General features: G+C 37.6%; 1 protein-coding gene across 4 annotated transcripts in view; it reads left to right on the top strand.

Annotated features, from left to right (window-relative positions):
• Positions 1–12,244, top strand: part of FAR2 (fatty acyl-CoA reductase 2) — a 148,279-nt gene that overhangs the window by 93,888 nt on the left and 42,147 nt on the right. For all 4 annotated transcript variants that reach the window (XM_046647795.1, XM_046647778.1, XM_046647788.1 and 1 more), the window contains exon 2: positions 692–920. In XM_046647795.1, coding sequence (XP_046503751.1) covers positions 732–920 — 189 coding nt within the window. In that variant the 5' untranslated portion in view covers positions 692–731. The remainder of the gene's footprint in view (positions 1–691; positions 921–12,244) is intronic.

Raw genomic sequence — 12,244 nt, 5'->3', positions numbered from 1 at the left:
GGAAGAGAAAAACATATTTATTTAGAGATGGCTGGGCAGGCCAGGGCCAGTCTGTTCAAGAGAAACCAAAAGTTATTTGCTCCAGGGTTTTCTTTAAATAAAACTGCAATGGAAATACTAATTTACGTTATAATTTTTAAAAATCGAATAGCTGTTCTAAGCTCTGGTTTCATAGATTGTGGGGCCACTCCTAGCCTTATCATTTACATCCTTGTCACACTGAATTCCTTTTATTTCCACCATATGAAAGTATGCACTTTCTTTGGACTGGAAGACCCTTCTCTGCCTTCAAGTTTCACTTCACGTGTCACCCCTGTAGGGGACTTCCTGAAATTTCCAGATCCTGCTAGGCGCCCTTCCTCTGCGGTCCCTTTGTTTTAGCACTTACTATATTATATTTAATGATCTCTTTATGTGTCTGTCTCCTCCATTAGACAACAAGGAATTCTTTGAGAGCAGGAACCATGTCTTACTCATTTCTTGCCCATGGTTCCTGGCATAAAGTCTGGCATGTAGAGTGAGCTCCACACATATTGGTTGAAATGAATCATTTAGCCAACAAACCACAATGCGATCGCTCTGTCTGGGCTTTTTCTGCATTCTGAACTCCTGGAAGCACCAGGAACATTTTAAATGACAGCATTTAGAACTTCTGAGAATGTAATCTCTTGTTATTTCTCTTCCTTTTCAGGCACCTCTGTCTGGAGCTCTAAAGGACAAAGGGAAGAATCATGTCCATGATCGCAGCTTTCTATGGTGGCAAGTCCATTCTCATTACTGGGGCCACAGGCTTCCTAGGCAAAGTGTTGATAGAGAAGCTGTGTCGCACCAGCCCCGACCTGAAAGTCATTTACATCCTTGTGAGGCCCAAGGCTGGCCACACACTGCAGCAGAGGGTTTCCCAGATCATAAATAGTAAGGTATGCCTTATGGGAAGAGCCTGAGGGCAAGATGATACATGGAATGTTCTCTTATAACCCCAAACAGCAGGGGGTGCGGGGGTCAGGGGGTGGGGATGGGGGCAGGGTATCTGGGCAGATAGAAGATAGGGGACAAAGCAAGATAGCAACCAATTGTTCATGGAAGTCTGTGATGTGTTCCCCTCAGAGGGGAAAGATGCTTGGGCTCTGTCCAGGGCAGGCGAGAAGATAATCTATGTTCCGGAAATTACCGAGTAAGAATCAAAATGTGGAAACTCCCAGAGTGGATGGTCCAGGCTTGAAATCTATCATAAGTTCATTGGAACTCTTCCCTAATTTTCTTCTAAATTTAAGGTAGTTTCCCCCAAATTTTTGGATGTTCTATCATATATTATATTATGATACACAGAGAGGATGATTACTGAGTAGCCATGCAGTAATACTTTCAGTTGTCTAAACTCTACAAGGTTTAGCTGTTTATATATTTTATCTATGATAATGATATTGCTATTATGCCATTTTATTTCTGTTATCTCTTAAGTTCTTCTAAGGGGAAAACATTGAAAAATGAAACATTATATGTGTGAATGAGCATTTGAGTATCAAACCCTCTCACTTCTCCAAGAAAATATATGCATATCCTCTCTTGTTTTAATTTGTAAATTTGAAGCTAGTATAGGCTTTTCTCTCAAACATATCTGGGCTCAAATTCTGACATGAATTTGTTGTCGCTTTACCACTCAAGCTCCAGTTTGCAATGTTTAGAAGAGAAACAACAGCAACTATCTACCAGGACTGCCAGAGGCATCAAATGAAAAAAAAGTGTGTCTGGTTCATAGTCCCCTTTGCAATGTACAGGGTCACTGAGAGTTGGCAAGAGGAAAATTTAAATAAAGTTTGTTTGTTTGTTTGTTTTTACAAAGTCTCCTTTCTAGTGTGCAGGAATGCTCGCATCTAATGGAGACGTATATCTGATAGCACAACATATTACAGATGCCCAGTAACTCTGACGATCCCATTTATCTTCAGGCACCAGGATGAGATTTTGATACAAACCATCATCAAGATAGTCAGAAGTCTCTCCTATATCTCATGGCCCAACTCAGCAGTGGGACAGATAATAATAGCTGACTGTTCCTGGATTCTTAGTACATGGCAGATACTATTGAAAGGGTTTTTCACACCTTACTTCATTTACTTTTGCCACAACCCTGTGAAGTAAGAACTATTAATGGCCTCATTTTATGAATGGGAAAACTGAGACCTGAAGTGTTAATTTACCAAAGGTCACCCAAATGAGAGAGTCAGACTTTAACCCCCACAGTCTGGCTCCACTGCCAGCACGCTTGCTCGCATCCTACACTGCCTGCATCGAAACTAATGGTTCTTAAGACTGAGACAAAAAGGCTGATGAGGCAGAAAACCGGAATCTAGAAGAAACTCTCAGATCTCTCTTCAGACAGCTGTGCTCAGTTATATTTCCCTGATGGACTTTGTTTTCATCACAGAGCAGACAAGCCTCTTTAGCTTTGTAGCCAGCTTATGGATTTCTAGATTAATATGTGGCAGACCATTTGTGGTCAGCACAATCTTTACCTACTCTTCTTTTCGATGCTCTGTACTTGATAACACAGCAACATTACTTTTGTTCTGGAAATCTTTGTAGTACTATATATAACTTATCTATGAAACTGCCTTTCAAATCCCTACTCCTGCTTCCACTATTGGGTTATTTACTGTCAGCTGTTGACTTTTAGAAACAGTGCTCCTCAAAGTGTGGTCTCCTGACCAGCACCATCAACACCAGCTGGGAACTGTTATTATCAGATGATGCTTAAGAGCATGGGCTTCAGAGGCAGACTGGCCTAGGACTGAATCTCAGCAATACCAATTGTTAGCTGTGTGACCGTGGGCAGGATACATACTTTATGGAGCCTTAGTTTCCTTATCTGTAAAATGGGGCAATGATACCTTACTCACCCAGAAATGCCTGTCTGTCTGTCTAGCTCTCTATCTATCCATCCATCTATTCCTCTCTCTTGCTCTCTCTCTCAAGCCTTTCTGGATTCAAATCCAGGTCTGATATCATAAGGTCTGGTTTTACCCACTATCCCCTAGGGCATCAGTTTTTTACTGTTATGAGAATTAGAGTTTATTTGTACAGATTTTTTTTCCTCCGTAAATTTTTCCCTAAAAGAATTGTGGAAGGAAAGAAATCTGTTGTGTATTATACAGCTGAAAAACTCATCTGTGGTAGTCACGTCTACATGGCCATTTTGCGGATGACAAGGACAGATTCTATCACCTGACTATTAAAAATAAGCCTTTGGTTATGCAAATACCTACTTTCTTGGCACTCTATGGAATTTGATACCTGTAAAAAGATTTTTCATGGAAAAGATGATCTACTTTATTTCATTTCTGGGATCCTGAGACTGAAAAGCTCCCATAACACAAATTGTGTAGGCTAGTACATTTTGCTCATATTCAAAATAAAGACAAACTGAGATTATATTTTTAAATTATGTGAATGGGCTACTTTTGAATGGTAAAAGAAACCTCTAGATTATATTAAATTTTTTGCTTACGGATAAAAAATGGTTAGAATCAAAATAAGACTGTCTCCAAATGTTTCCATTTAGTCTGGTATCGAGAATCATTTAGATGACACATTCCCATCTTTGGATTTTTTTTCATTTGGTTTCTAGGTCTGTGCCGTTCAATATAGTAGCCATTAGTCACATGTAGATATTCAAAATCAAATTAATTTTAGTAATGAAATTTAAAATTCAGTTCCTCAGTCACACTAGCCACATTTCAAGTACTCAAAAGTCACATGTGGCTAATGGCTACTTTATTGGACAGAGCAGGTAGAGCACATTTCTAGTATCACAAAGAGTTTTATTAGACAGCGTTGATCCAGATAATTATCTTGCATGAAAGGAACATATTGTGATTCAGATTTCCAAGCTACCCATCATTTTTATTAATTCTACAAACACTTACTGAAGTGCTTACTATGTATCAAGTGTATGCTAAGCACAGAGAACATAGAGACAAAAAACAATACAGCCAAGTCAGTGGTAGAGACAGTCATGTAAACCATGATTGCAATGCAGCATGAGTTCTCCAGGGAGAGGAGAGCAAAGGGCAATCGAAGCAGAAAGAACCACACTTGCAAATGCACGAATGGTGTGGTGTGTTTGGGAAACTCTAGGTGACTTATTTGGTCCCAAACAAGTGATATTAAGGATTCTAAAGATATGCTGAAGCCAGATCTTGAAAGACTACAAATAATTATATCAGTTAGGCTACTTTCAGTTGAAAGAAAACTCAATTGAAACTGGCTTGAAAAACAAAGATGATATATTGGTTATACCATGGAAAAAATCTAGGACTATGCTACAGAGTGATGAGTAATTATGACTCCACTAGAGCTCTGGCTGCATTGGTCTGTGACTCTATGAGCTCTGCCATTTTGTTCTAGTCTTATCCCAGTTATGAATAAGATCGTTGTTACAGTTTCAAGTTTCACATACATATATGGTGATCTTTGAGTGAAGAGAAGCTGGCTCTCCCTGAAGCTCTCTCTCAAGATTGGTGAAACCTCTTTTCTCGAAACTCTCAACAAATTTCCCCATACGTCTCATTAGCCTGCATGAGGTTACCTGTCCATTTCTGAACCAACCCCTGTGGCCTGAGGTATGCTGTGTACTGATTTGTTCAGAAACTTCAGATCTAAGCCAATCACTGGCCAGAGAGTAAGCGTGCACCTAGAGCAAGAAGCCTTTCCTGGGAGCTAGGATGACAGCATCCATCCTCTCCTGAGGCACAGGGGCTAGTGGAGAAGAAAGAACATCTGAATATTCCAGATACTTATCAAGAGACAGAAGAATGGGTATTAGGAGGTAAGCATACTGAGAAGACCGTGGTTTCAGGAATCAGACGACCTGAGCTGGTGTCATCTCCCCACTGTCCTCAAGTAGTGTGCCCTTATATGACGGAGCCTCAGTTTCCAAATAGGGATACTAATGGTCATTGTCTTTTGCTCTGTTGTGAGATGTTAACGAGTTAATACAGAAGGGCACTTAGAATAGTGCATGGACCATGATAAGGACTGAGCAAATATTAGCTTTTAATATTATTATTCAAATATGGGATTTTGAGCTTTATTTTTTAGGGGATGGCACTCCATTGAAGGTCTTTTTTGTTTTCTGACATCTAGATGACTTCCTACCACTTAAATAATAATAGTAAAGCAGTACTTAAGTGACGCTGATGAAAATGGGAAAGATAGTGGTTGGGTCAGCAATAAGTTTATTAGCTGAGTAATTGCAACAGAAGCCATACTATTTGGCCCTTTACAGATGAAGTTTACCAACTTCTGGAACAGAGGATCAGAAAAATGCCTTCTGACACAGAACACCTAAACATGTCAGACAAAATGTGTTTTTATAAAATAATCTTAATGCATACCTGAGCTAGAGAAAAAGCAAGAGCAGAGGTGCCATGAAAAATTAGGCATTGGGAATTCTCAATAATATTGGAGAGGATCTTGAATTAGGGGTGTAATCAATCATAATTTAATTAAGGTTCAAGGAGATCCAAGAAGACATATGGGTTAAAAAGGCAAAGTAGAATTTCTCTATTGGTTTTGTTAGTGTAAAACACAAAATAATCAGTTTTTACTTGGACTAATCCAAAACATACCATCAACTGGTCATCTTCAATGCAGAGATAACTAAACTGGAGCTTGATGGTGATTAAAACCAAAAAAAAAAAAAAAAACCCAACCAGAAGCCATTTGCCAAATTTCTGAAGCTTAGGACTCTCCATTTCTAGTCCAGCAGATGTCTTCCAATAGCAATTTTAAAATCTTTTTGCCAAATGTTCAAGATAGCCCTAATTGTATCAAGTCCAGCTTGCAAAGTTAGCTTTCTGTGAGCAATCAGTCTTATCTACCCTCCCCTTTGCTAAGCCTTCCTTCACATAAACTCCTAAATTCAACCTTAGAAAAAAAAAGTATTTTCCTTTTGTCATTAAAAGTCTGTTCTTGGGGTCTGCCCGGTGGTACAGTGGTTAAGCTTGCACATTCTTCTTCGGCGGCCCGGGGTTTGCTGGTTTGGATCCCAGATATGGACCTATGCACTGCTTGTCAAGCCATGCTGTGGCAGACATCCCACATATAAAGTAGAGAAAGATGGGCACAGATGTTAGCTCAGGGCCAGACTTCCTCAGCAAAAAAAAGAGGAGGATTGGTGGCAGATGTTAGCTCAGGGCTAATCTTCCTCAAAAAAAAAGTCTGTCCTCTTCCTCAAAGAGACTTTGCTGTCATAGCAAAACTGTTGAAGATATAAGTAAGTGTTTTAAAGGGTAACAATTACTATAGTATCAAAATACTCAAGAAATTGAAATGTGGAAATTTCTTCTTAAGTTTCTATTTCTGGTTCTGAAGCTAAGGCATTAATTATATTTCCATAAATTTTTTACTTACATGGTCAGATGGAACCATGCAAAATGAACAGAGCCAGGGTTTCTGACTAAAAGGAGAATGATGTAGTCTAATATTTTTGCAACATTTATTTAAAAAATGAAAATATTCCATATGAAGTCTAATTTTCCTCTATTTGGTTAGAATTTGGAGGGTAAAGGTACAAGCTGGTTATTCCAAACATGTGGGTCACCACAACCAACTCTCCAATGTAGGGTTATACTTAAAGGAATACACTCATAAAATTCTGATTTCCTGTTAATTCTGTCTGCTTTTATGCTTTCTTAATTTCAGATTCAGTGAGAGTAAAAAAGTCTTAGGTTTGGCAAATAATACCTCATTTGCTCAAATGTATTGGGTTTGCCAAAACCATTAGCACATTTATCATCCAAATTTTTTCCCTTTAACTTTTAAATCTAAGACCTTTTTGTTGTCATTACTCTCATGTGGTACCACTGTGTCCACTACGTTGGGCACAGTGCTTGACAGTTAGTGGGTAATCAACCAATCTGTTGAATGAACAAGTTTAATACATTCCAGTTTTTCAGTGGTCTTGTCTGGGTCCAGGCCAAGGTTTACTTCTATTGTATGGCCACTCTCACCCTTGGCTTTTACTCAGAGCTTTCCTGTCTGGGTTAGAGTTTCCCTGATGAGCCTCAGATTCTGCAAATAGTTATTAAATACCTCCTATAAATCAAGAACCAGTCTAAATTCTGCCATTTAACTTTATTTTGACATTGACAGAGTGATTTAAATACAGTCATACCTTATTCCTAAGTAGGTCTGCTATCGCTTTTAAGCAATATTTCTCTCCAGTCACACATAGTAATGCATGAATTCTAACCCACCTTAAAAAATACAGTGCTTCTTAAAGGTAGATCAATCATATCAAGTACGTGAAGCTTGGAAGTTTTTCTTTAAAACATGATAAGTAAAAAATGTTGCTGGTTTGTCTTTGATTCCTGCTACGTCCCTAGGAAACATGGTCAAGAGAGCATCTGTTCTAGCTATCAAAATCCATGCATCTGCTTCTTTCCTTTCCTTTCATGGCTCGGACAGCCGCCACCTCTCACTTCCTGTTTCCGTGCTTTCAGAGGGAGACAATTAAGTAGGAGATGCTTTGGAAAGAAGGATATTGTTAATCCACTGGCCACATAGAACTGGGGCTCAAGAATCAGAGGAGAGGATCAGTTTCCTCACATATGACTAATTTCTTAAGTATTTTCAGAGCACTTAAAGGAACATATCCATGGAAGGAAAGTTGTCTGAATTAATGGCAAATTCTTGAGGACTTTCCCATAAAGATAATTAAAGTGGCACTCTGAGAAACAACCAGAGACACACACAAAAAATGTACAAATACATTCACTGTAGTATTATTTATAGTAGCAAAACTGGAATCTGAATATTCCACAGTAGAAGAATGATTCAATAAAAATGATACATACATGTGTTAGGCGGCTATGCGGGCATTAAAACGCATATTTTATAAAATATTAAATGACATGAGAAAACGCTTGTAATACATTCAGTGCAAAAACAAAAAAAAAAGACATAAAATCATAACCTCAAGTAATGACCCTAAATGCTCATGGGATCTTGAATTAATTTTATCTTCAAATTACAATTATATTGAGCATGTTTACTTTTATCATGAGGAAAAAAGCACCCTCTTTCACAGTGAAAAATACGAAAAATCATCTTTTTCCAAAATTTTCCAAATGCAATTACAATGAATGTGTTTTACTTTTATAGTGGGGGAAAAACACCCACTTTTTAAAACAGTAAATAAATAATGCAGCAAAGCAGTCATGAATTTCTAATATTATATCATTAGATACAAGTTTAGTTGATTTTTAATTTTGAAACTGTTTATCAAAATCAAATAGTTTGACTTATTTTTTATTAGTAACATGATTTCTAGTATTTGACATTGTTTTTTTAAAAATCTCTTAGTGTCTTTCACAAAATCTGAGAAGCTTCTAAGGAAAATAAGCCAGATTTCATGTGTTGAAATGTGAATATGCTTACCAGAGACCCATGCTATACAACTGTGGGTCCCCAGGGGTCCCAATCTGGCTGCTTAGTCTCTTAGGTATGAAAAATGCACTCATTGAATTATGAACCAACCAGCTTTCCGTTGTAGCAAAAACAATTTTAGATAGAGAAATTGGTATTTTATTTATTTTGCTATCTTGAATATGGCTTTGCTTAACAAAAGACATGACTCTTCCCCACTATAACAGATAATTGCAAATAAATCACTCAGTTGTGAAGTTCAAAAAAATGTTGAGAGCATTTTGAGGTTCTTTAGTGCCTTAGAGATGTGTTTCTTTGTACAACAATTGTGTCTATTTATATCCATTTAGCATCTGAAATTGTCACAATCTGCTTTGAATAAGTCTTTAAGAAAACCTTAGGAAGGCAACATCCACACCTGAAAAATAAAACTCCAGGTAGTTGAAATTATACTAAGAGTAAAGTAGTTAATTCAGTGATGGTGAGGTCAGAATTTTAAAAATGTTTCATTGAAAGAATACCAAAAATTGTTGGGCTTTTCCTATTCAGTTACCGTAATCAGATAAAGGAAGGGTTACAATGAGACTGTGCTGGGTTTGGAATGCATCACCTGAGAAGAGCAGGCAAAATGCAAGGTTTCTAGGGAGGGACTATCCTGTATGATGTCTCCAGGAAGTGGATTTATAAACAAAGGCAGAGTTTGGCAGATTGCACTGGATATTTCAAGTCAACTCCTCAGGAAAAATGTGAATTACTCCAATAAGCCCTAATTTGCCCTGGTGTTAAATTAACTTTGAAATACCCTGGAGAGTTTTGGATAATGAATCATGCAGGGTCACACACTGGGCCCTCAGTTCACAGAATTTATTAGGTTTAAGACAATAGAAGATGATAAGATTTTACAAAATAGTTTATTGAATCCTTTCACAAGACTATCACCATTTGGTAGTCTCTAGATTAGATAAATTAAATCCCCAAGAGGAAAAATAGTGCATTCAAACAAATTAACTTCAAACTAAAAAAATTAGCTGTGACCCAAATAAGACCTGCAAAGAAAAGGCCAACAATCTGACATTGTGGAGTGTTAACAAGCATCCAACAAAAATCATTAATTTCATTTTATGTAAAAGTTGCTTGTTAATTTTCAAAGACTATTTCATAAGGAAAAAAAGCATTTTCATGCTTGGTCTGGGCTACCCTGTGTAAAAACTTCTTGTTCCCAACTTCCAAAAATGATTTTCTGATTGATGTTAATGATTCTGTTAAATCTCTATAAAAGGAAAAAGCAATTGGAAACAGAAGTTTGTATTTTAAATTCCCAATGCTGGTTTTGTTCCATCACTATTTTTTATTTTTTCTAAGAAATTAATTATCCCACCAAAAGCAAGAGGCTTCTATAAACTTGGGACAACTAAAGGGAATGTAAGCTTGCCAGGAAGTTAAATTTCCATGATTAACAAACGCACACTTTTAAAAGAGTGTGACAGGTCTTTAGTTTGACAGTTACTCAATTCAGATTAGTTGAAGCATGTTAAGCCTTTCCCCTATGGGCCATTTCCTTTCTTTTAAGAAAAACAAATTAAGGAAATTGATTTAGTCCCAGGGCTATAGTAACCATCCCAGAAACAGAAGCAATTTACTTTCTCAATCTCTTATTTTCTTTTATCATACCATTCTCTAGTTAGTTCAATCACTGGCATGATTTCACATGTCCAACTTCTTTCCTTCTTTTAAAACTTCTTCCAATCACAAGTCTTTCTTAGCTTCAAGTTGCCCATACTTATTTTACTTCAAAAGTCAACCAGCCACAGGATTCAAAAGGACTCTAGAATACATTCAGTTTTCATAGGTATCTGGATCACACAGTATAATCAGAAACCTTGGGATGACCCAACAGACACCATTACACACACATGCACACATAGCTGTCTGATCAGCACCTTTTAAAAATGGAGTCTTGTTGGCAATGCGGAAAGGGGGGGTTCCTAGTATGAAGAACCTGTTAAGTGGCAGGCACTATTCTAGGCATCTGACTTTCATTACCTTATTTAATCTCACAAAACTCTGTGGCATGCTTTATTGCTACCTCACAGATGAAAAATTAGCCCAAGAAAGTTGTCCCCTATCCAAGGAAATGCCCAGCAAGTGACAAAGCAGAATTTAAATGCAGTTGCCTTATCTCTAAAGCCCGCGGTTTCCCTATTGCGTTGCATTGCCTCCCCCGAGAAATTGCTTCCTCTAAGCCCTGATTATCTTGCACTGCTCTCCAGTTAGTATATCTCTCAATGATGACGACATCATTAGGAAGGTAAAACCATGGCCACTTCTGGATTAGTGTCATCGCTTTCCTCATCCTTTACCATGGATAATGCAAACATGCCGCTCCAGCAGAGTTGCTAGAGAGTAGAAATAATCTTAAGATTGGTCTCCATCTTCCTAGTCATCTAGCTCCTTTCTTGCCCAGATACTTATTCCCAAAAAACTCTGAAAATGACCTTGGGGAAAGAAAGTATAACAAAATGAGGACCTGAACATTGTGTCACATTTAGCATTTATTATACATTCTTATGCAAAGTGAACTAAACATTTTTAAATGCATAATTGTTTTTAAGAATAGCAGAAAATATGCTGAATCATTAGCTTTCTGAGATCACAGAATGAGACAGTCCAGGGATTGGCATTTCAGATAAATATGCAAATGAAAACACTGAGGCCGCAAGAGGTGAATTGCCCTAGTCACACAACTAATAAATGGCAGAACTAGGATTCAGACGCAGTCCTTCCTTGACTCCAAAGAGCCTGAGCTCTTTCCAATACACCGATTGTTCTCACCTTCAGTGTGTATCAGACTCACTGGAGAGCTTGTACAAAGTACAGGTGCCTAAGCTTCGACTCAGAACTGTTGAGTCAGAATCTCCAGAGTTTTCCTGAGTTAGAACATCTGAGGATTTTGTTTTTTGTTTTTTAAACATCTTCCCAGGCAACCCTGCGTTATGCCAACATTTGATAACCACACTACTACACCATACTGCCTTCTGGTCCTATAGAAATAGTCTTCACTCAGGCAATAAAAACTGCTAGGTTAATCTTTTATATCTTATAGGAGGTATTGGTGAACTAGCAAAATCCTAACATTTTGTAAATTTTTGTGATTCTTTACATTGGGTATGATAGTTTTTTGCCTTAATTTACGTTACTTGTTTATGCTGAATTGTTCTCAACTTAGATTATATCCTTTCTCAGTAAGCCATTCTTGTTAGAGACCTAACTTACAGAATTCATTGATTTGCTTTTGCTGAGCACTCTAAAATTTCTCTGATGAATGTTACAGGCTCTTCAGGACACCAGATATTCCACAGAGATTGCCCTTTAGTTTAAGGGACTTTACCTTTTTTTTCGCAAAATAAAAATATTAAGCAAATTTTAGTGGGTTATTGGAACTAAATAATATAGTAATATTTGAAGAGACAGACTCAGTAAATTGAATAGAGATCAAAGACTCTCGTGATTATTAAAGACACAATTACCTTCAATGGTCCCCAGTTACTGACCAAACCTCCTGTGGATACCTCCAAAGTGAGGTCATGTGGATAACAAGTTGATTGCAGAATTTCAAGTTCAAGAACTCTACGTTGTTTCAAAAGCATAATATAAATGTCATGCCCACATCTCTCACACAGTTCCTGCTTCTAATAAAAATGAGGTCTTGACATCTGGCTGCAGAAGTCATACCCAAGGAGTTTGTTGACTCCAAAAAATTTCTCTTTCTGGTTTTCTCATTCTGCTGAATTTTCTTACTCAGGATTTGCAAAGT

The sequence above is a fragment of the Equus quagga genome, chromosome 1 (genome assembly GCF_021613505.1).
Source record: "Equus quagga isolate Etosha38 chromosome 1, UCLA_HA_Equagga_1.0, whole genome shotgun sequence".
NCBI lineage: Eukaryota > Metazoa > Chordata > Mammalia > Perissodactyla > Equidae > Equus > Equus quagga.
The sequence above is the reverse complement of the archived record's forward strand: the minus strand, read 5'-3'. Positions and strand labels throughout refer to the sequence as shown.